Raw genomic sequence first — 23,803 nt, 5'->3', positions numbered from 1 at the left:
GCCTGCGGGAGGAGAGGAGGGAGGAGGAGGAGGAGGAGGGAGGGAGGCAGGGGGAGAGGAGTGGGTGAGGGGGTAGTACCACCACCAAACAAGAGGATGAGAGCAAACATATGACCGGCTGCAAGGATACAGCAAACTTCAGATGTGAAGTGATGCAACATAGGAAAGAATGGATCTTTAGGAGGAAGGGAAAGGAAAGGAAAGGAAAGGAAAGGAAAGGAAAGGAAAGGAGGGATCAGTGTGTGTTATCTCGGGGCGGACAGCTGTGTCACTTCAGATTTGTCATGTACTCCTCACTTTTATTCAGCCCCTCACTCCATCAGTCCTTCCCTCTTTCCTTCCACCTCATCCTTCGCTCCACTGAATTCAGCCCCACTCAGCGACAGTCTCCACAGCAGGCTGCTGCTAACTGCTGCTGCTATCTGCTGCTAGCTGCTGCTAACTGCTGCTGCTAGCTGCTGCTAACTGCTGCTGCTAGCTGCTGCTAACTGCTGCTGCTAGCTGCTGCTGCTAGCTGCTGCTGCTAACTGCTGCTGCTAACTGCTGCTGCTAGCTGCTGCTAGCTGCTGCTAACTGCTGCTGCTAGCTGCTGCTGCTAGCTGCTGCTGCTAGCTGCTGCTCAGAGTACAACTCTCCATTTCCCCCTCTTCGTCTTTTCTCCTCGTCTCCAGAATCAAGACTCTGTGACTTTAGACTGATTTTACTGCCTCCTGAGAAGGGAAAGAAAGTATGAAAGTGTGTAAATGTCTTGTGCAGCGTATTCCCCAAAGTCTGCATGCTCTGCTTCACATTCACCAGTGAGGGTTACATTTAATGTAATTTATTCCTATATTCATCAAAAGCCCTTTACCGTCTCCGGCTCCAACGTATATTCTGATCTCGCCCTGCTGAATTCTATAAATTACATTATTCACACAGGATGCAGTAGGTGAGACTTTGACACACACACACACACACACACACACACACACACACACACACACACACACACACACACACACACACATACACACACACACACACACACACACATATTCACACACTCCCGTTATGGATCCGGGCCCTTTAAAACGGGGCTTAATTTTTTACCAATTATAAGTGAGCTTTATTCAAATAAATGTCTGCTAATCCGTTTTGTCTTTTGGGTATGTCTGAGAAATCAAGAGCTGCAGCCTTGATGTGGAGCTCCGGTCTGTTTTTCCCTCTTCTCCTCTTTTTGTTTTTGTCTTGGATTTCATTTAAACTGAGTACAAGTGGGGTTTTTGTTTCAAGCTGTGGAATTACAGCACCACCAAGTGGTCTCCAGGAGTCCCATCTGGGAAAAACAAAATGCAAAGTTTATGAAGTACAGTTTAGTAAATGCATGTGTGGATTTAACATCTTCCAAGAGGGGTCGGGGGCTTCAAACAGCCGTCACACTACAATAAATCAATATAATTATGTATGAAATCATTTCATTTCTGCACTTGTGTGTTATGTTTTCACGCCTAACCCTCTCCAGAGGCCTTTTACCTCCACCTGCCTCCAACAGCAAACAGGTTTTCCTCTGCTTCTCCCCCCTGCTGCCGTTCCGCTCAGTCCAGGAGAAGAAGATTGCCGCAGGTGCAGCCAGGAGCTCGGAGAGGCAGAGACAACAAAGCCAGACCTGTGGAGGAACACCAAGCATCAGCAAGACTGTCAACCCCGGCAGCCGATAGCGAGGGAAGGAAGGAAAACAGACGTCTGCAGACACACAGGCAATCAGCGCCAGCAGAAGAAGTGCGGGGGCTGTTTCTGCCGCTGCCATGTTGGACGGCAGGGAGGCGGTTGTGCCAGTGCTGTAACCAGTCAGCTGACTCCGGTGCCAGCATCCACAACTGAACTTTACTCAACCGGCAGAGCCCATTATTGGGTTTCTGGTCCAGCTGAGGCCGGAAAACAGAACACAATGAAGGGCTTTATAGTCTGAAACTAATTAAAAGATCCAAAAGTTAGACTTAGAAAACAGATCACTGGATTTTCTTTCTCACTCGTCCTCTCCAGGCTTCTGTACACGCCTTGCATCCTCACAATACAACTATGCTTGTTCTCGACCTTTTGGCCCTCAAAGTGAAGACGTCTGTGGCTGCTCTGGTTTAAATGCAGAACGATACTTCTCCAGTTTGCCCTGAAAACCGAGGTCGATGTTATAAATGTATTTCATGTGAGACGTGGTTGTCCTGCACTGTGAGATCAGACGCACCCACCAGTTTCCCCTTCAGAATTGGGGACTATACAACCACACAACTGCAGACAACCTGATTCAGTAAACCGCAGCAGAGCATGTTTGTTGTTTGATTATTTAAAAGCAGGTGAAAACAGCTTGCTGACAGTCCCGCGGGATGACAGATCGAGTGAAATGTTCTGCTTCCTACATGACGGAGCTGACATAAAGCTTTTTTCTTTTCTTTACTTGTCAGAGCCTTTAGACTGCAAATCAGACGACACACACACAGGGAGGACGATGTACAGTCGAGGAGATGGAACAGACACTTTAAATGCAGCAGACCGGGTTGTTTTGAACCCCCTCGCCCTCCTGAGTTACTGTTCTCAGTGGGTGTGATGCAATTCCACCAAGATGATAAACAGGAAGGAAAAAAATAACAAATAAGAGAGAAGCTTGTGCGGAGGGAGGATACCATCCACGTCCAAATCGGTTTAACGTGATGGAAGTGCTCCATGAACACACACATGCACAGAGACGGAGCACCGGGCGGAGAAAACACACGCATGAATAATGAATATTATGTGTGATGGCCTGTCATGATCTGCCTGTGAATGTCAGGGAAATTGTAATAACCTTTATGAATACTGTATGTGCTGGAAACGACGCGTGAGACGCCCAAAAGATTACCAAGTCAAGGACGCGGTGAATCGCTCAGTGCTGGAATACAGGAACCTCTAAGATGATTTATTATAAACAGCAGCTGATTAATCCTCACAACTGTTGCTCCTAAGATTATCTTTTTTTTAATTATCACTTATAAATAAATGTTTTTCAAGTGCATTGTTATTCACGTATTAGACGTAAAGTCATTTCAATGGTTATTCTGCCATCGTGTTATTTGATTTATACACATCGACTGGTTTAATAGAATTGCGTGAAAGTTTATGTGTTATTGAAATATAAAACATAGAGATATATAAAATGCTAAAGGAATCATTTAATGGTGCAAAGTGTTGAGAATTTTAATGGACAACAATAAAAAGTGTTGTTAGCATGCTGAGCAGCAACATTTAAAAGCTGGATGCTAGAGATGGAAACACCAACGGCCCCCTGCTGCTCCGAGCTCCCAGTCTGGATCACTAGCTGCACGGCTAACTGAGCTAACTGAGCTAAATAGCTAACTGAGGATACAGTGGGCAGCAGTTAGCAGTGACACATTCCTACATATTGCACCTTTACAATCAACAATTTAGATGATTTGCATCTCACTGGTTACTCCTTTATGTTCTCCCACTACATAAAAGGCACATTCACTTACCAAATTTACTTTTTTGTTATCTTGTATGCACACAAATAAAGGAATTGTGAAATGAGCCTGTCAAAGCTAACGTGGCAGAGCCAGTTCACAGTTAATACGAAGACTAATCCTGTTGGAATTAACAAAAAGTTCAATTATAATTAACATACATATCGCAGAGCAGGCGGTCAAAATACAATATAATAACACTTTGTATCACCCACCATGAATGAATGGTACACTTAGTTAATTAAACTTTAGCTTATAGTTGATTTCACTGATCGCAAAACAGTAAAAATACTTAATTGAGCATTTCTACTGTTTGCCAACAGTGAAATAACGATCAACTAAAGTTTAAGTAACTATAAATTGTATTTAAATGTTTTAATGTTGCCTATTTTAAAGTGTGACCAAGAAAACATATTGTAAGAATGTATTTTTGCTGTAGGGAGAAGTTAAAAATGCCACGAGACCAAACCCTGGTATCCAAGCAGGTTGACTTTATTTGTATCTTCCATGATAATTAATTGTCATCAGGATCGCATCAGTTAACAGTGTTATTGCCACCAGCTCCATTACCCTCACTGCCATCATCATCCACTCAAATGAAATAATTACATTATCTTAAACAGGCCAGTGACAACAGCTATAATCTGGTGTGATATTGACAATCTCATTATCAGTTACATATTAATTAGCTTAAATACTGAGGACATTTTGCTCGACGGTGCTTGAACAGAAAGCCCATTCCTGGCTTTTACACATCACTGTGTAAGACAATAATGCATTGTATGTGACATTATTGTTTTATACTCCATAGAGGCTGCATGTACATAACAACTACATTGTGGTAACAAGTCATTTGTTCGACAGCTCACAAGTAATCCAGCAGCATTAAATATTTAGCGAGGAAAGAAAGAGTATCCTGAAGTGTGACGTCTCTGCTGAGGCTGGAAGTGAGAGAGCTCTTTGCTGCATTGACAAGCGGGATTTTTACATGACTACAGCTTTCTGTCGTCCAATGATGATACTCGGCAACAACAACAACAACCAAGGTGACACGTATTTTTAAAAAAGGCGTTGCTGCATCTCAAACACTGATCGTGACCACGTTGTAACTCTTAAACTGACCCCGATGGTAAAACTGGCCTCGACTCAGGTGGTGATATGTTGTCGCGTCGAGGAGAAGCCGGCACAGCCACCGGAGTAACATGTTGGCATTTCACACGTCTGCAGAACACACGTCTGTTCAAACCTGCACATCTCATACACATCATATCAACATTTTCATGTTGAGATGACAACAAATGCAGATTTTAAAAAGATGTTGGGGTGATGTCTACGTTGCGTTAGTGGCAACAAAACAGGATCGTTTTGAAGACATGTTGGGAAATTTCCTTCCATATTAGTGTCAAAAAACAACACTTTTGAGGAAACACCTGGATATTTTCAAGTCTCGTTAAAGGCAACAAAACCAGGTATTTTTGATGTGACATCAGGACATTTTCCAGCCAAGGTGCAAGAAGAGAAGTTGCAAAGAAGGAACTGTAAAGTTTCAACACCGCTGTGGTTTGCAGAAACGCAGCATGCCAATATTTACTCTGGTGGCCGGCTGTGACATGCAACAACACACAGATGTTCGTTTCTCCAGTGCAAAAACAAAGGGCGATGACTCTGTATCACACGGATACAAGGCTCAGTACAGGTACAGTACAATTTCTGCACAATGGAAAATTGCCATTATTAAATGAGCAGCAAACACACACCTGTGGATAAAAACAGACAGTAATCGTGGCTGCTGTTTTGGTTTTTTTTTCACTTATTAATGCACACAAATTCACATTAAGTGTTTGAGGTCAGAGGTCAGAAGAATACCCTGAATTCTGTTTGTTTTTTGGTCAGTATGGATCTGAGGAAACTGCAATTTGACTTTAAATAGATAGTCCAATGTCAATAGTGCTACATGTTTGTGAAACTTGGTCAGAACCTGATCAGTTTTGTAGAAGCCATGTTAGACTAAACCTGAAAATGAAAAACAGAGAAATGCAGCTGGAATCCGTGTGAGTTCTGGTCAAACCAACTCTGAACATGTTTTTTACAGTGTCTGACAAACTTGGTATGACTACTCCACTCACCCCATGACCACAAGAGAAACAGTTACAGTATTGACAACAATACATCGGTCATAATTTTGCGTTTTATAAGCTAGTGAAGTGATGACGATGAGAAAGAGGTGAGAAAACGAGAGCAGGGTGTCGACACTCGGGCAACACAAGGAAACCGCATGTTTGGGAACGAGAGCAAACCACCTTCCTCCCTCGTCGCTGTAGCCAGGCGATGAGTTGTGCAGTGGATTTATTCACAGCCACCTTTATCTAACGGTGGGGTTGTGTAATGACTGAAGCTCCTGTTGCTTGTTATAAGTTCAAAAGAGCGGCGCAGCAACATATACAAGTCTGGGCACAAAGCAGGGAAATGGGCAATATTGCTCAGTAACACATTCAGTCATAGTAAAAGTCAAACAATAAGAAGATAAATGCACAATCACGTAACACTGCGCTGCTCTCTGCAGGTTTGTCGCACCTCTGAACAGTGATGTCACAGCAGGTGCTTTACATGAGCTGCCGGAGACAAGTTACCTGGTGTGACATCCGAGCAGAGTGTGTGCAACACGTCTCGGCCCGTGGAGAGCAGAGCAGCAGCTGTTTTCTACCCTGTCAGATTCACTGATGGTGTAACCCTCTAAATACCAAACACTTATAAGGCTTCGCTGCCACCTAGTGGACAAAAATCCAGCTTGCAAGGTTTAGCCAGACACATTCTGGGTGGATTTACTCATGAGCATAACTATTCAGGTTTTTTTTTTAGCAAAAGAAAGTGCATTTCGCCTGAAAAGATCAAGTATTCTTCGATTTTTGCTTCCGAGTAAACCGACCCGTTCGTCACCTCCACCAGCACAGATGGAACTAAAGCTCTCTGTGCCGCCTGTAACCAGCTGCTGTTGTCTATGTGCAAGTGTGAGCACAGGCATTCTCTCTCTCTCTCTCTCTCTCTGTGTTTTTTTTGCTTTGGCATGTTGACGGATTCTTTACGCGTGAACGAGAGCTCGTGTTGACACAAGGACGCAGCATGAACTGAAATCCTGAGCGAAAACGTTGGCAACGTCGGACACAAAGGCAACGTAGCTGGACAATTCCATGCTTTCTGTGTGTGTGTGTGTGGGGGGCTGTGATGGGTGTTGGATTTAATGTCACTCTAGTCTAAAATAAGCTGTTATAATGGCTGCTTCACTGCTGTGACTAAACATGCAAGCGCGCATGAGTATGCGTGTGTTCGTGTAAGACATCATGGGCACAAAGTTTCTCTTGGCACACCTGAAGCGGCTGAGGACACACTTTTGACACACTCTGAGATAATAAAACACCGTATAAATATCCATTAACAACACATCTGAGTGAAGTACACTTAAATAAATCAATAAAACAGCAGGCAAGTAGAGGTGGGTCCAAACACCCTACGCAGTTCAGAACCAGAGCGTCGAGCTCGGTGTGAAGGAGCGCTGGATCCGACTGACGGTAAATAAATCAACAACTGAAGCATGAGAGATTTCTAAAGCTTACAAAGGCATTTGGATTTCAGACATCACTTAAACAACCTGAAATAATGTCTACTCAAGTATGCAGATGATATAAAAGTAGCAAATTACAGACTGAAGTGTGGTTATTGGTTGTGTCAGTAGTCAGACTGAAATGTAAAAAGCAGTCAGGTCGTAAATGGGAGCCGACGACTTCTGATTTCCAATTCAGCAACAAAAAGTGTGTGTTGAACAGAACGACGGGTCGAGTGATCGAGTCAGTGAAAGCAACATGTTGCAGTTAAATCAAACGAGCACAGAAGTGTGGTCGGTGCTTTTTTTAGTGCTTCTTTTCATTAATGAGGACGATTCTATCAACATGTCCAGAGACTGAGATGATAAATAGCTGTAAAAATAATTGTCTTTTCACATTTTCACTCCACTTTCCATCCCGTGGCTGTTTTAAGAGCGAAGGCTTTGTCCATCTCCAGGTCTCCACTCGTCCTTGTCGCTGTTTGTTTCCTCCGTCCGTGTCCAGTTCAGCTTGATGGCCCCCAAAGCTACCCGAGATCCAGAATCAGTGTGTGTGAATGTGTGTCAGAGTGTGTGTGTGTGTGTGTGTGTGTGTGTGTGTGTGTGTGTCCCGTATGCCAAACCAGGTCAGCACTCATGCTCTACTTTAAGTTTCCAGAGGGTTTCATTGAGAGAGTGTTCCCGGTCAGGTTGGATGTTTGTCTGTCCGGACGTCCTGCTTTTCATTCTTCCAGTGTGCTTTTTCAGTATCGTGTCCAAAGTAAGCAGATAGAGAGCGAGGCAGACGCTTCCCGACAGCGCAGGTGGCTGAAGTGAGGAAGAAAAGGTTAAGAAATGTTCGTCTATCTACTCTAAATGCTTCCTGCTACTCATGTGCTTTGTAAAATCTATTCATGAAAGCCCTGATGGTTGTGTGGTCTGTGCCGGCGGCCTCTCCCTGCACTGATTCTCCACTCGGGTTAATCGCGGCGGATTCTCGTCTACATGTGTTGAAAATATTCAGATTTGTGTTGAATGATCATTAATCACTGCTTTTTGGCGACGGCGGACATGTTTGCTACACATCTCTTAGTAGCTCCTGCACAGTAGCTGTTATTGAGTCACATGCATCTCTACGCCGGCAGAGTTTTTTCTCCACGTGTGACAGCGAGATGTTTTCAGAGCACCGCGGCTTATCTGCAGGTGATTCTTCAAGAGGAGGAGCGAGCAGACATGTTCCAACAGGACTGGGCGTCATTTTTTATTTTGTCGGCTGCAGTAAAAATACAAAGTTTAATTTCTTCTTCTATTTTCTCTTTTGTTATGGAGGATACCAGCTGAGCTCTGAGAGCTCAAGTTTTACTTCTCATGCAGCCCAATATCATGGACAGAAATGAGATAAAGAGGTGTTTTTTCATGCCTAAACACATATAGTAGTGTGATATATAGAATATTGATATTGGAGGAAGGTTTACTGGTTACTGTCATCTTTTTTCTTCATAGTGCACGAGCCTCTCTCTGGGCACAGATCTTTACAACTACAGCGAGACTACACAGGCAACGATTTAGCGACCCGTCAATATAATAATACCTTTAGAGTCTGATATTTTTGTCGATACTTTTGCTCCCTCGACACATTGGGTAAACTCACAGATCAGATCTTGTTGTGTCCTTGAAAATATTCAGACCTAAAAATAGCGAGAGGACGTCATAAAACTTCACAGAAGTGGTTTATAAAAACGTGATCCGAGAGGAGAAACCTTCCACCTTCACGGAGGAGATGTGATATGAGGCCTGAGCCGAGATGAAATCTGAGCTGAGCATTTCCAGGAGCGGAGAGAGGCGTATCGCATAACCGCCACTTAAAAAAAATGTGAGGAGAAGGGAGGAGCGGGGGGGGAGGAGGGGGAGTTCACCGTGGATGCTGTGATTCTATTTTGGTACGACAGCCTCGCAAGATGTGCTAATTGCAAAAGAAGAAAAAAAAAAGGACGTTGCAGCGACTTCATGGTGTTTATAAAAAGCGATAAATGAGCTGCTCAGTGTTACACATCTACACTGGAGGGAGGAAGTGGGAGGAGGTGATGGAATGGAGACGGGAGCAGGGTGGAGCTCAGAACCACAGGAAGCAACTCTGTTTATGGAGGCTTTCTTTGCAGTAATGGATGGAGGGAGGTGGGGAAGTGAGGAGTGAGATGGCATGAGGAGATCAATGCTTCTCTCTCGTTTATCCTTTTCTTTCGGTGGCCTGCTAAATGCTTGGTGAGGCTGATGACACACACTGAGAGACGCAGGCCTACTTAGTTGTTGTTTGACGGGAGTTATTATTTGGGAATGTCAGGATTAGACTGAAGGTCAGGACTGCTGCTCTCGTCTTTTATCGTCATCTCCTCCTCTTGAGTCGATCTTTTTTGATTGAATTCTCTGTCAGTGCTGCGGCCATTTTGTGTTCTCTATCATCGCTCACCTCTTTTTATCTGCACATTTCACCACCGTCATCGTCTCTCTCTCTCTCTCCTTCTCTACGCTGTAGTTTGGAATCCCTCGCCATCCCATCGGCTTCCTTCCTCGTCTGAAATATTTAGGAATTCTTTCCTCTTTCTGTTTATTTTCAGTCCACCTCTACGCAGATTGATTTTTTTTAGCTAAACACTTTTGAAAAAAAAAAAATACCCGCTACCACTCAGCTGGTTTGGAGTCTCTCGCTGCTCTCCAACCTGCTATTTTTAGACTCGATACACCTCCCACTCCTGCTCTTGCATAGATAAATCTGAAAATAGACATTCCGAACTTTCAGTCTTTGTGTTCTTCCGAAGTATCTGTAAGCTCTCTCTCTCTCTCTTACAGTCTCTGAGTAGTAAAGTCTACAATCAGAAGGATTTTCTTGCCCTCCCTCCATCTTGCTGCTTCAGTCTTTTCTTCTGAACCAGCCTGTTTTCCAGCCTTTTAACAGTTTCCCCTCTTTCCTTGATGCTTCAGTCCGTCACACAGCTGTTCTCGCCTCTCGTGCTTTGTTCTGTCTCAATCCTTTCTTCTAACCACTTCAAATCTCATTTTCCCTCACCCCACTTCTCATCTGATCCACTCTTCTCCCTGTGCGCTGCCTCCTTTCACCTCCTCGGCCTCGGCCCGGACTTTCTCCCTCTTAACGTTGTTGTTTGTTGCGATGGTCACATGTCGTCTCCGGCGTGGCAGCTCTCCTCTCCGTGGATGATGAGGACGGGGAAGAAGAACGCGTCCTGGTAGGATGGAGGACGCTCCCTCCCTCCCCCGCCACCGTCTCTCACCTCGACTCCTCCTCCGCTGTCTTGCTCTGCTTCTTCATCCCTCTCCCTGCCTCCTCTTCCGCCGTCTTCCCTCCTCCTCGCCTCCTCCTCTTCCTCCTCCTGCTCCTCTTCCTCGTCTCCTTCTCCTTCTAGCACTCCCCTGGTCTCCTCATTGTCCTGTCTGGAACCCAACCCGAGGAATCCCCCACCTCCTCCACTACCTCCGCCTCCACTTCCACCTCCTCCGCTGCTGCCTCCTCCTCCTCCTCCTCCTCCTGCTCCTCCGTCCTCCCTGCTTCCTCCCAACCCTCCTCCCATGCTTCTGGAATGAAACAGGCTGTTGTGGCGCCCTCCTCCGAGTCTCCCGAGGGAGAATCCGCTCCGACTGAGCACCAGCCTCCCTCCGATACCTCCGCCCCCCTGCCCCGCCGCCCTGATGCCTGCCACGGTGGCGTTCAGGAGGGCTGTGGTTCCCATCGGGGCCCTTAGCCTGGAGGGAAGACTGGAACTTGATGTGGTTCTCCGGCATCGGGGACAGCTCTGGAGGAGGTAAGCCGAGTTGAACACCACGGGCAGAGCCAGAGGAGGCGGGTTGGGCCCCTGGCTCGGGGTGGTGCACGGGGGCCCGGAGATGGGCGTGGAGGCTGTAGGGTTTGACCCCCCACTTGTGTCCATGTCCATAAGGAGGGCTTCAGAGTAGCTCGGCACCATCTGTTGGTTACAACGAATGTGCCACTCCAGTTCTGTCATGTCCACCGTGTTGACCCGGGAGATGGCTCTGTAACTCGTCCCATTTAGACCAATTCCAATCCCAATTCCTCCCGGGTGGATTCCATTCTCAGTTCCCCCTTCGACCCCATCTGCTCTGCCACCCGGCCCTCCTCCACCCCCTCCTCCGCCGCCACCATCCTCGTCCTCCCCGAACAGCTTCTCCACGTGGTAGTGGACATATGCTGTGCGATATTCTGACACGACCCGCAGAGGCCAGGACAGCAGGAAAGCAGAAGCCAGCCAGAAGACCCTGTGCCTGGAAAACCACGGCTGGTGCGCAGGATCTGGGAACGCCAGGATGTGTTCACGGAAATCCACGTTCTTCAAATGCATCCCCTCCCTCGCCTCCATGTAGTCGTCCAGCCCCTCATTCTCCCCGAAGAAGCGCGCTCGCTTCGAGGAACAGAAGGAGAACAGAAGAAATGAGCTCTGTGTGTTTTAAACCCAAACTCTCGGCTCATAATTAAAATATGTTAAATATGTTGGACTTTTCAGGCACATCTTACCTGGGTGAGGTAGGCAGCTTCAGCACGAGCACTGGAGAAGCTAAAGAGCAGAAAAGTGAGTTAATGAGCTCTTCAATCCCCCAAAATAATCATCTTAAAATCAACTTTGCCGCGATGTGTGGGGACCAGTTAAGACGGACGTCTAACCTGAAACACTTGGTGAAGCGGAGGCGAACAGCAGGGTGCAGCTGCAGATCCAGCAGCTCCTTCGATACGTCCTTGACACCGTAGCGAGCGTAGTCGAACTCTGAACTGGAAGCATGAGTGTTGACCCGCTCGTGGTAGACCTGAGGGGGGACGGAGGGACGGAGCGGGGCATGGATGGAGGGGGAGAGTTTAGGAGAGAGAGAGAGTGAAAAGGGGGAACAGATGGGAAGTTTGAGAGAGAAGCGATAAAGTTATCAGGAAGACATCTTAAACTTCATATCCAGTATGTTTCAGCATCAATAAAGCATGGGTACTAAATAGAATGATGTTGTTCTTACTGCACACAGCTGTTAGCACACAGCCCCGCAATATTTCACTAAAGGTGAAAGAAATTTGCATAGCAGTTATTTTAATATTTACCAAATTAAAGCTCAAGTTTTACAGTGTAGCTATTAACTATATAAAAACAACCAGGCGAACATGAGAGCAAGTGGTAGCACGTGCATCAGGAACGATCCTCCTCACCTGCGTGGTCGTGTAGGCGTCTCCGTTGCGGTACCTCGTCACCTGTCTGGTCCTCCTCACGTAGTGATAGCTGATGGCCTTCCACCAGATGCAGGGCGTGGCCTGCTGAAGCCTCTGCACGCGCTCGTACACCTCCTGCGTCAAGAATGTCAGAATATCAGATCAATTAAACGTCATGTCAATGTGAATAACAAAAGATTCATTTATCTGTGTAACAATTCTGACTCGTGGCATCTGTGTTTCCTCAGCTATCAACAGTCTTGGGAGTTGCCAGGTTAAGGAATTAAATATAAAATGGGTTTTACAGTACTGGTCTAGCATACTGTGCTGCCCTAATGTTAGCTAGCTAGATTTAGCAACGTTAATGTTTGCTAGCGTGCATTAGCAACGGTAGCTCGTGCACAAACTGGCAACCACTTGAGGAGGCAGATGATTGGAACAACAATGCTGTGATGATGATGAGCAGGGGAGACGAAGGCCACACCGAGTGGCTGAATGTCATCAGTAACATATCTGAATATGACTCCAACTGGATTTGATTATTTGAAAAACATCGAGTCAGTTTTCCTGAAATAACCTGTTAAAAATGAGGACTTACTGCAGATGCAACACTGTCTGAGAAGTTCCTGCAATCTTGGTTCAAGCCGACACAAACTATTAAGTTCGTATTGTTTGCAGACATTCAGATTTAGTTCTGTGCAATCTGGTGCGCGTCAGGCCCTGCCACAGCTTGTTTATGGTGTTGTGATTTGGTGGATTTATTCTCTATTCAGAGCTGTTTGTTATCACTGATTGTGCGGCCCTGACAGTCTGGACTGTCATAAAAAATGTATTCTCTATTTTGACAGCTGAAGATAGCTGAGGAGAACAGTGAGCGCTGCTCTTTTGGATGCAATGTGCTCCTGGAATTCCTGATAATAGACGGAGCAGAGCAGCAGACAAAAGATAGACCGGCGCCCTCAGGTCAGCTCATTTCCATACGAGTGGGCAAATATTATTTTCCCCACAGTCGAGGAGGAAATTGAAAGTAAAACAACGTTCTCTCCTTGAGAAGTATCGACATGACTGACGTGAGAGCAGGAAACTAACAAACTGATTTTTTTAATCGCCTATTTCTCCTGACCAGCAACTACACACGTCAGACAGCATCAGTTTATTTCTCTAACCTCTTTATTTCAGAACATTCTGCTGACACTATCGTGCTGAAGTGGTTTCAATGAGTAAACAGATTCTGCTCTTCAAGGTCAAAGACTCTGACTGCAGTCTGTTGGGTTTAAAAGCTGTTAGATTGTGCTTTCTCAGTGCTTAAATTCAACATTAAACTGTTTCTCACACATACTTGGAATTCGGCATGAGCCAGCATTGCCGTCTTGGAGAAGCAGTGCCAACACTCCACCAAGTAAACCACATACAGCATGGCCAGGAAGGCCAGAGGGATGTAGATGTAGCCGGTGGAGCACGGACTCTCCATGTGCTGGATGTCATAGTAGGCCGCCGAGGTGGCGTTGTCGTCGGATCGGATAGGCACGGAGGAGGAGCCGAGGACGGGTACGCGGCACAGGGCGCACCAGGCGAGCGTGGCGAAGCAGCCGTACATGAGGAGGGTCAGGAGGAGGCACTTCCAGTGGGACTCCCGGCACAGGGAGGAGGCCAGAGACTGCTGCACTGGCCGCTGCTGTGGGGACACGGAGACAAGTGAGATCACAAGATCACAACAACACTTCACTCAGTTTCATAAGAAAAGGTCGAGACACTTGTGTGGTCGCTGTCACTCAGAGAGAATAAACTGCGTACTTCCTCTGGAAACGTGTTCTGTTCAACCAATTCACATTTTTAGCGTATCAAAATACTCATTACATACAGCAGAAGAATGAATTATTGGTGATCTGTGTGGTTTTGTGTTCAGGACTCTCACATGTCAGACCTGCTGTGGTTCAGTGACCTGCGACCATCCGACTGTCGACGCTGCACTTCTAATTCATCACGATGGCAACGGCGGCCTAATGACTTTGGCAAAATTGGTCGACATTACACCTAGTTGACATCAACATGTTAGCGTGCCGATGTTAAGGTTGGAGTCCAGGCGTCACTGTGCCTCACAGGAATACAGTGGGTGGTTTCAGGGAGACGTGACTGTTCGTCGACAGCAACAGCGACGGCTCCTCTGGAGGGCAGAGTCTCAAATTTGAGGAAACGAGTCCAAGTTTAGCCAGAAGATTTGATTTGTTTCTATATTCTCACACTCAGTCGGGATTATAATGAATAATACAGAATGCTTCACAACATCAAAGTTTAATAAGGTCTGACAGGTGAGAATGATTGCAGCTTTAGCTGCTTGTCAACGAGGCAGCACAGACGGTGCACCTGGTGACCCCCCGGTGACTTCTTAATAATCATAATCTTCCTGTTTGGTAAACAGCGTCGTGTTCCAGCACGAGCTGAGGTCTCGACCAGAGGAACGCATTACACCACCCCTTACCATCATGGGATAAGTGCTGGATATTAGACACACACACACACACACACACACACACACACACACACACACACACACACACACAGCTTATGCCTCTCTCTAAGTGCACACAGCCTCATTTGCACTGTGAAGACATCGTATTACAGTGCACTCTAACACGCACATGCATTAGATTCACAGACAGAGATGGTCTAATGTGCCCCTTCTTCCCTCTCCATCCTGGCACACGCCGGCCAGCGTGCACGATCTCAGCGTTGTAATGCAGCCAGCGGAGTGTGTGTGAATAATTTAGATGAGAACAATGCTTCTGGACTGTTCTCCACCTAACTGACTCCACTCCAACATCGGCAGCGACGCACCGCCGCTTCGATTTGTGCGTGTGAATGATGCAGCGAGGAGGTTAGAGCGGTTGGTGTGTTGCACGTCGTAAGACATACAGAGATGGAGTCTGCACACACGCCTGTCCTGTGTCGTGTTTCGTGTGCGTTTGGGTTTCCGTGTTGTCGTCGTCCGCCTTGTGCTGAATGCGACAAGAGCGAAAGAGCAACAACGCAGATGACGAAAAAAAAATAAAAAGATGGGATGACACCAGTGTCCTCTCCTTCTCTCAGCCAAGTATGCCTGTCCTGTCAGCACACCTCCCTCCCTCTTTATCTCTCACTCCTTCAGTGCAGCCACAATTTGCTATCCACTGGCATATTTGGCTGCAACACACACACACACACACACACACACACACACACACACTCTCCCCCTCTCTCACTCTCCTTTTACTACTGTACGTCAAGGGCAAGTAGTGAAAGGCAGGGAGAAGGGCACCTCCTCTCCACCAGCCTCACATCCGTCTACAGAAGCCTCCAGCTGCACACTAAGAGATCCAGAAATAGACTAAATACTTCAAAAAAGACACGAAAACTATCGTGGTGCCGATTCAATATCACACTGTTTGCTTTCTGTCTGCCTCTTCTGTCCACATCCTCCTTCCTTTTCCTTATGTAATCTTTTTTCTCCTTCCCCGAATCTCTTCCCTCCCACCTCCCGAACATTTACTCTCCGTCTCTCCTCACCCGCACGTCTCCTCCTCTGTTACATCCTCTCTGAAAGTCTGTCTCTAAGTGGATTGATTGGGCTAAAAGTGTAGTGTAGAGAGAGGAGAGAGGGGAGATGAGGAGCGTGAGAGAGACAGAGAAACGGTCATGAACTTTTCATGAATGCAAGTATGAAAGGAAGCAAAATGAGAGGGAGTCAGAGAGGAGAGACGGAGGGGGGAGGGAGGACAGAGATGGCAGCAGCGACAGACTGCACCTCTCTCCAGGGAACTCCACCGCCAAAATCCATCCTGCTCGTCCTCCTCCTGCCCTCCCTCTCTGTCAAACTCATTTTGTCTTCCTGGCTCCGATCCCCTCTCCTGTCCTCTCCCCTCTCACCTCATGCAGATAAATGCTGCATGAAATAAGAGAATATTCTGGGAATAATAAAAAGAGAAAACCTGCATGATTCTTGGCTGACATTTTGTAAAGTCTCTGCAGCCGGTGGGAGTGTGTGTGCCCGCTGAGAGGAAAACCTGCCCCAAGACAGGAGTCAAATTATTCCTGTGTGCACTTATGCCAATCATTATCGGTCAGAATAAGCACTTCTCCCTCCCTCAGGTACGAACCACCCCTGCTAAAGTGTTGTGTCACTGAGAGACGTCGCCCGGAGAAGCTTTTTATACGACCGACCCAGTAACAGGATGTTCCAGCATGAGTTTGGTTCAGAGGCAGCGCTCACAGCGACGCCACACATGGTGTCAACGGTTCCTATCATGTCGTGGACTCAGAAATACAAGTGCTGTTATTTTACAGTGATGGGACTCTGCTATATAAATAACTGAGAGGCACTTTGAATGGTCACAGAGAGGCTGATAGAGGGGTGGATCCAAACAAAACCAAACAATATCACCATCAATTTGATCCCAGTTATGATCCATGATACTTTGCTCTGTTTTGACATGCCTGTAGAGTAAAGCCAGGCGTGAAGGAGCTGATGAATTTCTCCATGTGCAGCATTAAAACACAACACTGCATTAAAGTGGGTCATCTGATGTGTGGTTGTACCATCAGTGCAGAGAAGCAGCACGTAGCACTCAACAGGGAGCAGAGCGTCGTTCTGCTGAACAGGCCCGACAGCAGCCTGCTAAAGAAGGCACACCTCAAAAAAATGTAAATCCAAGTAAGTTTGACACACATTCCCTCAAACGTCCGTATTCTTACGCACCTGTGCAGAAGATCAGCTGTTTGTTCTGTACTCCAGCGGCTGTCTGAGGCGTGGTGAGGATAGAAATATTAAAAATACACCTAAACAGAACAGACACGCATTTATTTAGGTCTGCCATCTTTTAGGCAGCTAAAACACGTCTTATGGTTAAAATATGCAGGTAGATACTGCACTGACCAGAGATAAGTACCTCATAGAACCAAAACCAAAAGACCTGAACAATCACTTTAAAGGTGCAATATGTAAGAATCAGCAACGCGCCCAGACTGGAAGCTCAGTGCACAGCTAGCATAGAAATGCTGAACCAGGGCAGAGCTAGCTGGTTAGCACGCTGCTGCAACACAACACATGTCCTGATGTCAAAACTGTTGTTTCTTCACATTTGGGTGAAAATTGTAGAACATTTTTGATTGTTTTTAACTAAAATCTTCCACATCGCAGCTTTAGAGATGCTTCATTTATGGCACAAGCTTCATTCCTGCCACGCTGCGAGCTTTAACTCATGCTGCATTGTTTACAATCAGGGACGTCTACAAGATCGAAGGAGTGAGTATTATAAAGCAGAAGCAACTCGGAAACTATCACCTACTTTTACAGACTTCTTCTGGAAGCATTGGGCTGAACGTTTTTCATCCTGACACCAATTCCGATACCTCAACAAGGCGGTTGGGTCGGTATCAAGAACCCGACCCATGCCAGTCACGTCATGGCTAAAACTCGAGCTGCTTAACCAACTCTGGGTGAGAAGCATCAACTGGGAGCCAGAACAGAAACAAGGTGTCATTGAGGAACCCGACCAGCAGACCTCCACCGCCTCAGGTCTGCCTCAGGCTCAGAGTCTGGGACAGTGTGAGCCAGTCATGATCTGAGCTGGTGAACCAGTGACCAGTAGGTTCGGTGCAGATTTTTGGTTGTGTCATGATCCTCTTTCAGCTCCAGCTCCTCTGCTGAGCCTTGGCTCATGTGTCGGGGTGTAACGGATCAAAAGGCAAAGCTCACTCTCGCTGAAATCGTTGTGAAAAGAAATCTATACAGCCGAGACTGAAATGGTGTCAGCTTTCATTTTGTGCATCCTGAACGTTTGGACTGCTCTGCTTGCAAGCTGTCTGAAGAGGCTGATCCAGGGTGGTCCTCACACGACACATTCATCCTTAATGTTTCATTAAAGACTTCAGTCAGAGCTCAGACATCCGACATCAGCAGGCAAAACTGTGCTGTGCTGAAAACACTGATACTTTGACATACTGTCTCTATATTCTATATATATTCCTCAGCATGCACAGCCACAGGAGACGGCTGCCTGAAGAGGAGCCAACAGAGCTGACATCAAACTATGACCACGGGCTGTTTGTTGCACTTTTTGGGACACGTATCACAAAACAGCCTTTTCGAAGAGGCATTTGTTCCTCCTCAGTGCGTGGACTCTGACGATCCTCTGCATACGGTACTGGAGCTATTTCCTGCCTCCACTCAAACTGCACTTGACAGAGCTTTTTCATTAATAGGATTTGCTTCAGCCAGTAAATGTCTCTGAATTCAATCATTGTTCTATAATCTGGTCTGGTAGCATTTGCCGTAATATGGTACTGTGTGCAATCCTGCCACATATTTAGTTACTGGCTCTTTGTATTTATTTGTGCACCGGTCAGACTCGAACATCTGTAACTCTGTTTAACTCTGCTGAGTACATTATGCTTAAATAGTGAAACTAGCTTAGCGCCCTACATACAGTTAAAGAGCATCAGAATACTGTGTATCTGTGTGTGGGGCTGTTTGTGTTTACAATCCGTCTCTGGATCACGTTTTCTAGCAGAGAGTGTTTTGCTCTCTCTCCCTCCGCTCATACTGATTCAGCTGGTTAGGTGCGACTGGAGCAGCTATAATTAGCAGTCCTAGCATGTGGGTGGCAAGAGAAGTGAGGAAGCGAGGACAGGAAGAAAAAAAGTGCTGCTGAAGCCTGCGGTGCACTGTTAAAAAATGATGTGTCACTTCAACACAATTGGACGGAGCCGTTTGGGACGTCAGGTCTCTACGATCTCTGCTGCAACTACTAATAAACTGTTTGTTAGGAAGTAAATGTGTCATCTGACCCGCACTGTGATAGAAACACCATGCTGGTACTGGAGTGTGTTCAATTCAGACTAATTATCCTGCAGTATCAACCATCAGCAGGTCAGCTGGAGGTCACCTATCTGTAAATGTAATATTACTGACAGCAGTCAGCCTGACTGTCATGTCAGCATCTCATGAGCCTCGTGACAAAAACCGTCACATAGGAGCACGTTTGAGAAAACAAACCAACTGAAGTTAAATGTTTCTGTCAGTGAATTATCCATTTGACAGCGCAGCAGTCTGACACATTATTAGTGCCAGGAGAACACCCCAGCTTTGTACTTCTGAACATCGGCCCTTGTAAAACATATTCTGCTGTGGAGGAAGTGAGTGTTTATTATTCTAGACGAAGTGTTTTACATATAAATATTGTTTGGACGTGTTGCACGTCTCGAATCACCTTCTCCAGTTTAGCAATTCACATTCTCTCTCGCGGAGCACAACTGCTTTATTAGTAACTTAATGGCCGTTCTTCACATTGTCGGTCTGCTGCTGTTATCACTGTGTACTGCAGCCTGCCGCCACGCTGCATCTGATTCTCCATCAACGGCGTCAATGTGCCGTCATTTGTAGCATTATGGAGAAAATGACACTTTTTTTTGACAATGAAGGAAACAGTGTCAGATCTGTTCAAGATGCATTTTCTTCTAAAATTAAAGAGTAGATAGTTGCCTATGTATTTGTTTTACCACAAGGTGCTGAAGATATTGCAAAGATTACTAGCAGAGCGATGTGTTGTTGACGATCATCAGCATCTTTAATGAATAACTCCAACATCATCACACGTCACAGGACCGAGTCGTTATCTGCCGTCACTTCATCATTTCCTGAACACAACTAAAAACCAGCTCAGAGCATCACAGAGACAGAAACCCTGAACTTTTTCTGCTCTGTCTGTTCTTTCTTTAATGTTTCTGCTGTGTTTGTTGTTCTTCTATCATCATTATTAGCTTTTTTTTTTATCTATTAACATTTTTTTAATCAGACCTTGTAAACTGTCCTTGGGTGACTTGAAAGGCACTTATAAATAAAAAGCACTATTGTTAGTGTTATAATTATTAATTTGATGACTGTTAACATTCAAACACAAATATTTATCCAGTCCAGTGAAGTTTTTTACATGAATTATTGGAGAAAATCCATGAAATGAACTTGTGAAGTTTTGAATTCTAGGTGAGAGAGCATGAAAGGTGCTTGTTTCTATCAGAAGGGAGGGTGGGTACCTTTTTAATTTCCTTACTTTCACTCCATCCATTAGTTTAATTTGCTTCCTCCACCCCGCCTGTGCACAGGAAGGAAGTTTTTGTCAACCTATATTAAAAACCAGGACGTCAGGATCACTCGGTTTGAAGCTATCGACCTCCCGCTGAAACACTGTGGCTACGTTGTGTGAGAATCCGATCAGATGGAGGTACACAAGAATCAAAAATGTGATTTTAATATTAATCATGCGGCTGTGCTTCATTGGTCTTAATGCTTGTATGAGTGTGCATGCATCCCCCCAGAGAGTGAACACAGTTAAGTGAGATAATGTTTAAGAGGGGGAAGAGGGGATGGGATGATGAAGGTGCATTCTCCCTGACAGGCAAATCTAAAACAGGAAGCAGACCAAGAGGGGAGGAGGACAGAGAGAGAGGGAGTGATGGAGGCAGAGACCAGATGAAGACTGAACTCATTGCATTACACTGCACTGTCTGTACTGCAGGCGTGGATCAAGACAGAGGAGGAGTGGGATCAAGTGAAAGGCGTCATTTAACAGGCGTATAATCTACATATTATGTCCCTGGGGCTTTAAATTACCACCAGCCAATCGTCAGATGCTTAATTCTGTCAGTTTTATTAGCCATTTCTTGGGCAGACCAGTTATGATGACATAAAAAGCGGTTTGACAGTTAATATATAAAACTCCTCCACTCAATTGGTTGAAGAAAAAGTGAGCTCCATGCCTTGAAGCCACTCAGGAACGATATCTGAAGCTCGTCAGAGCTCAAACAATTTGTCGGTTAATCGACTTTTCAATTGACAGAAGACTGATGGCCGCCAGAGTGAAAATGACTCGCCGGGTTCAGATTTTTAAACACGGTGGGCTTCTCCTGACATCTTTTAGACAAGAAATCCAATCAATCACCAATCAACAATCATAACATTCACAGGAAGTTAAGGTGAGATTAGTTCCAAGGCTTCAGACTTGGTCCCTCCATGTAGTTCTGACCCGTCCAGTAAGTGTGCCACCAGCATCACCACTGGTTCTGACACCAACACAACACACCCAGCCTCTCTGCACAAACCCAGTACACTCCCCTGGTTTACCTCTCCCTCCTTATCAACCATCACACGCTGCACATGCATACAGAACTCTGCTCGTCCTACAAAAGGTTCACTCCGTCATTATGGTAAGTAGGACAACAGGGAACGGTGGAGAGAACACACCTCCTCAGTTAGCCATGGATCTCTACTTTCCTGGCAACTGACTTACGTAATGTTTTGTCACGCATGTCTCCTGGGTTCTGATTAGAGAGATGAGCCCAACTAGGGCTGAGCGATACAGCCTTAAAATAATATGTGCAACACACGATATGTATCTCAGTGTGTTGAGCCAGGAAAAGAAAGCGTAACACTGAAAATCTAAAACAATATATCGTCTCAAATCACAACAGTGGAGGTCTGCAAGTGTTTAAAGGTGCAATACGACATCTGTGTATCATGCTGCAGAGACATCTGATGAAGCTAGCATGCTAACCAGCTAGCCCTGAGCTCCAAGTCAAAACAGAGTCAGCTACTAGGTAGCTGCATGGCTAGTTGAGCTAACTAGCGAACAGCAGCTGCAGTTAGTGGTTACTATGGTGGGTACAGATTTACCACGCAGCCTATCCTTACGTATTGCACCTTTAAAGGGTTTAAGCTGAGTGTGTGTGAGTGTGAGTGAGTGTGTGAGTCAGTGAGGCTGCAGGGAGTCAGGTTCAGGCTCTCTACTGTAAGCGTAAACATGAACCTCTGAACGAGACGCCATCTCCCTGAGTCAGGACTTTTACCGTAATGGTTGAGGCGGCTGATCAGGACTTCAGAGGAGGCGTAGCAGGTGTTGGATGTGTGTGAGGAGAGGGGAGGATGGTTTATCATGAGGAAGTTACACAAACTGACTGACTAACAACACAGTGTAATACTTCGTTTACATGTGGCAGACCCTGCCACCTTCCAAGGTTTGAACAGCATCCTGGGGGAATCATCTTGTCCCAAACCACAGAGTGCCCCTTTAAAGAATCCACACTGCTGATTGGTCATATCAGACAACAACAAATATCATCACTGTAAAAAGCACAGTATGACATTCAGCTCAGGGGGTGTTACCATTCACACAGAGTGTCAGAGCAGTTTGGGCTGAGAGGGGTGTGTGTGTGTGTGTGTGTGTGTCCAAACTGTGATGTCACCCTCCAGTGAGTTTCAGTGGTGTCAGCTGCTGGATGGACGAGCTCTACGCTCCTGAACAGCAGCAGCTCCCCGAGGACTCGCTCATCATGGTCAGACGAGTCGCATCAACACGAGGCTTTATTTCTCGACAGGCGTTTATTTAGGGTCTCCTCCCTCCACCTCCTCCTCCCTCCACCTCCTCTCTGTTTACCTAAATCACCTCCGCTCGTGTTAAAGCCAAGGTCCTGCTCCGTGCCCTTGCTCTTGTGCAAGGCACGGGGGACCTGAGGAGTGACGGCAGATACACGTTTTAGTCAATGAAGGAGCAGCAGTCGATGTGGAGACAGACGACGAGCTGTCTGCGGGGACACGAACACACAATGTGCTCCTTACAAACAAACACAAATATGCGCAACTTTTCACCCCGCTGCACTCTTTCTGTCCGCGCACAGAGGTGACTAACACAAACAGGGAATAATAAAGATGTCCTTCCTCACCTGCTCTCGTCCTGACCCTTCCTCCAAAATGGGCTCTTCTGCGGTGGCCGTCTCCTCCTCCGTCTGCATTTTCCCCGCTTGCCACTCCTTCCTTCCCTTAGAACCGGGCACAGGCAGCTCCCACCCCGGTAACGTCCGAAGGCAGGGACCTCCCCGGCGGAGCAGCGAGCTCGGTCACCCCATCCGCCGCAAGTCGGTATCCAGTTTCACGATGGCGGGGCCTGAGGCAAATAAGCATCATCTACTCCGGATGTCGGTGACCCTCCTCCCGTCGTCTCCACCGTGTTCTCCTCCCGCCGAGCCGCTCAGAGCTTCTCCTCCGCCCGCTCCATCCTGCGCCTCTCCGCTGAAACGTGCACCGAGCGCCCCAAAGTCAAAGCCCGTCGCCCTCCGTGTCGAGCCTCCGCCGCGCTCGTGATGCTCGGCTGAGAGTGTGCGTATGTGCACGTGTGCGCGCGTGACCGACGGCGCAGGGGAGCCAACCGGAGCCGAGGATCCCTCGAGCTGCGGACGCACGAATGAAGAAAGAGGCGACGGGTGATTTTAATTCCTTGTTGCGACAAAACGCGGAGGATGAAGACGAGGCGTCGACGTGCAGCGGTGACATTGAGGCTCGTGTCATGCACCAACTTTCGCCATGGTTGCACCTCGCATCGGGTCCCCGTTGACGTCACAGACCAACATTCCCACCCCCATCTGTTCACCTGAGCACACGCACGGGCGCGAGGCTCCCCTGTAGACACACACACACACACACACACACCTGCCAAA

At 46.6% G+C, this 23,803-nt stretch overlaps 1 protein-coding gene across 8 annotated transcripts; it reads right to left on the bottom strand.

Moving 5' to 3' along the window:
* Positions 1-3,965: 3,965 nt before the first annotated feature.
* Positions 3,966-23,781, bottom strand: LOC119027229 (transmembrane protein 151B). 8 transcript variants are annotated; one of them, XM_037112218.1, is made up of 8 exons: positions 22,160-22,684; positions 17,016-17,058; positions 16,856-16,931; positions 13,623-13,958; positions 12,284-12,418; positions 11,759-11,898; positions 11,612-11,651; positions 3,966-11,498 (listed from the first exon to the last, which is right to left on the bottom strand). In XM_037112218.1, the coding sequence occupies exons 1-8, from the start codon at positions 22,245-22,247 to the stop codon at positions 10,239-10,241; spliced, it is 2,118 nt and encodes a 705-aa protein (XP_036968113.1). In that variant the 5' UTR covers positions 22,248-22,684; the 3' UTR covers positions 3,966-10,238. The 8 variants fall into 8 exon arrangements, with proteins under 8 accessions (XP_036968113.1, XP_036968117.1, XP_036968114.1 ...); XM_037112222.1 differs by having other exon boundaries at positions 17,016-17,095; positions 22,556-22,616; XM_037112219.1 differs by having other exon boundaries at positions 16,856-17,095.
* Positions 23,782-23,803: the final 22 nt, after the last annotated feature.

The sequence above is a fragment of the Acanthopagrus latus genome, chromosome 10 (assembly GCF_904848185.1).
Source record: "Acanthopagrus latus isolate v.2019 chromosome 10, fAcaLat1.1, whole genome shotgun sequence".
NCBI lineage: Eukaryota > Metazoa > Chordata > Actinopteri > Spariformes > Sparidae > Acanthopagrus > Acanthopagrus latus.
Note: the sequence above shows the minus strand (reverse complement) of the source record. Positions and strands in the feature narration are given on the sequence as shown.

What these genes read in the sequence shown, in the direction of transcription:
- LOC119027229 (XM_037112216.1), bottom strand. Translation starts at nt 22,247, where the DNA reads ATGATAAACCATCCTCCCCTCTCCTCACACACATCCAACACCTGCTAC. An exon ending in GCTGCTTCTCTGCACTGATG is followed by an intron (nt 13,959 to 16,855) that starts GTACAACCACAC and finishes GTGTCCCCACAG; the next exon opens with CAGCGGCCAGTGCAGCAGTC. An exon ending in ACGCCTACACGACCACGCAG is followed by an intron (nt 11,899 to 12,283) that starts GTGAGGAGGATC and finishes GTCCCCCCTCAG; the next exon opens with GTCTACCACGAGCGGGTCAA.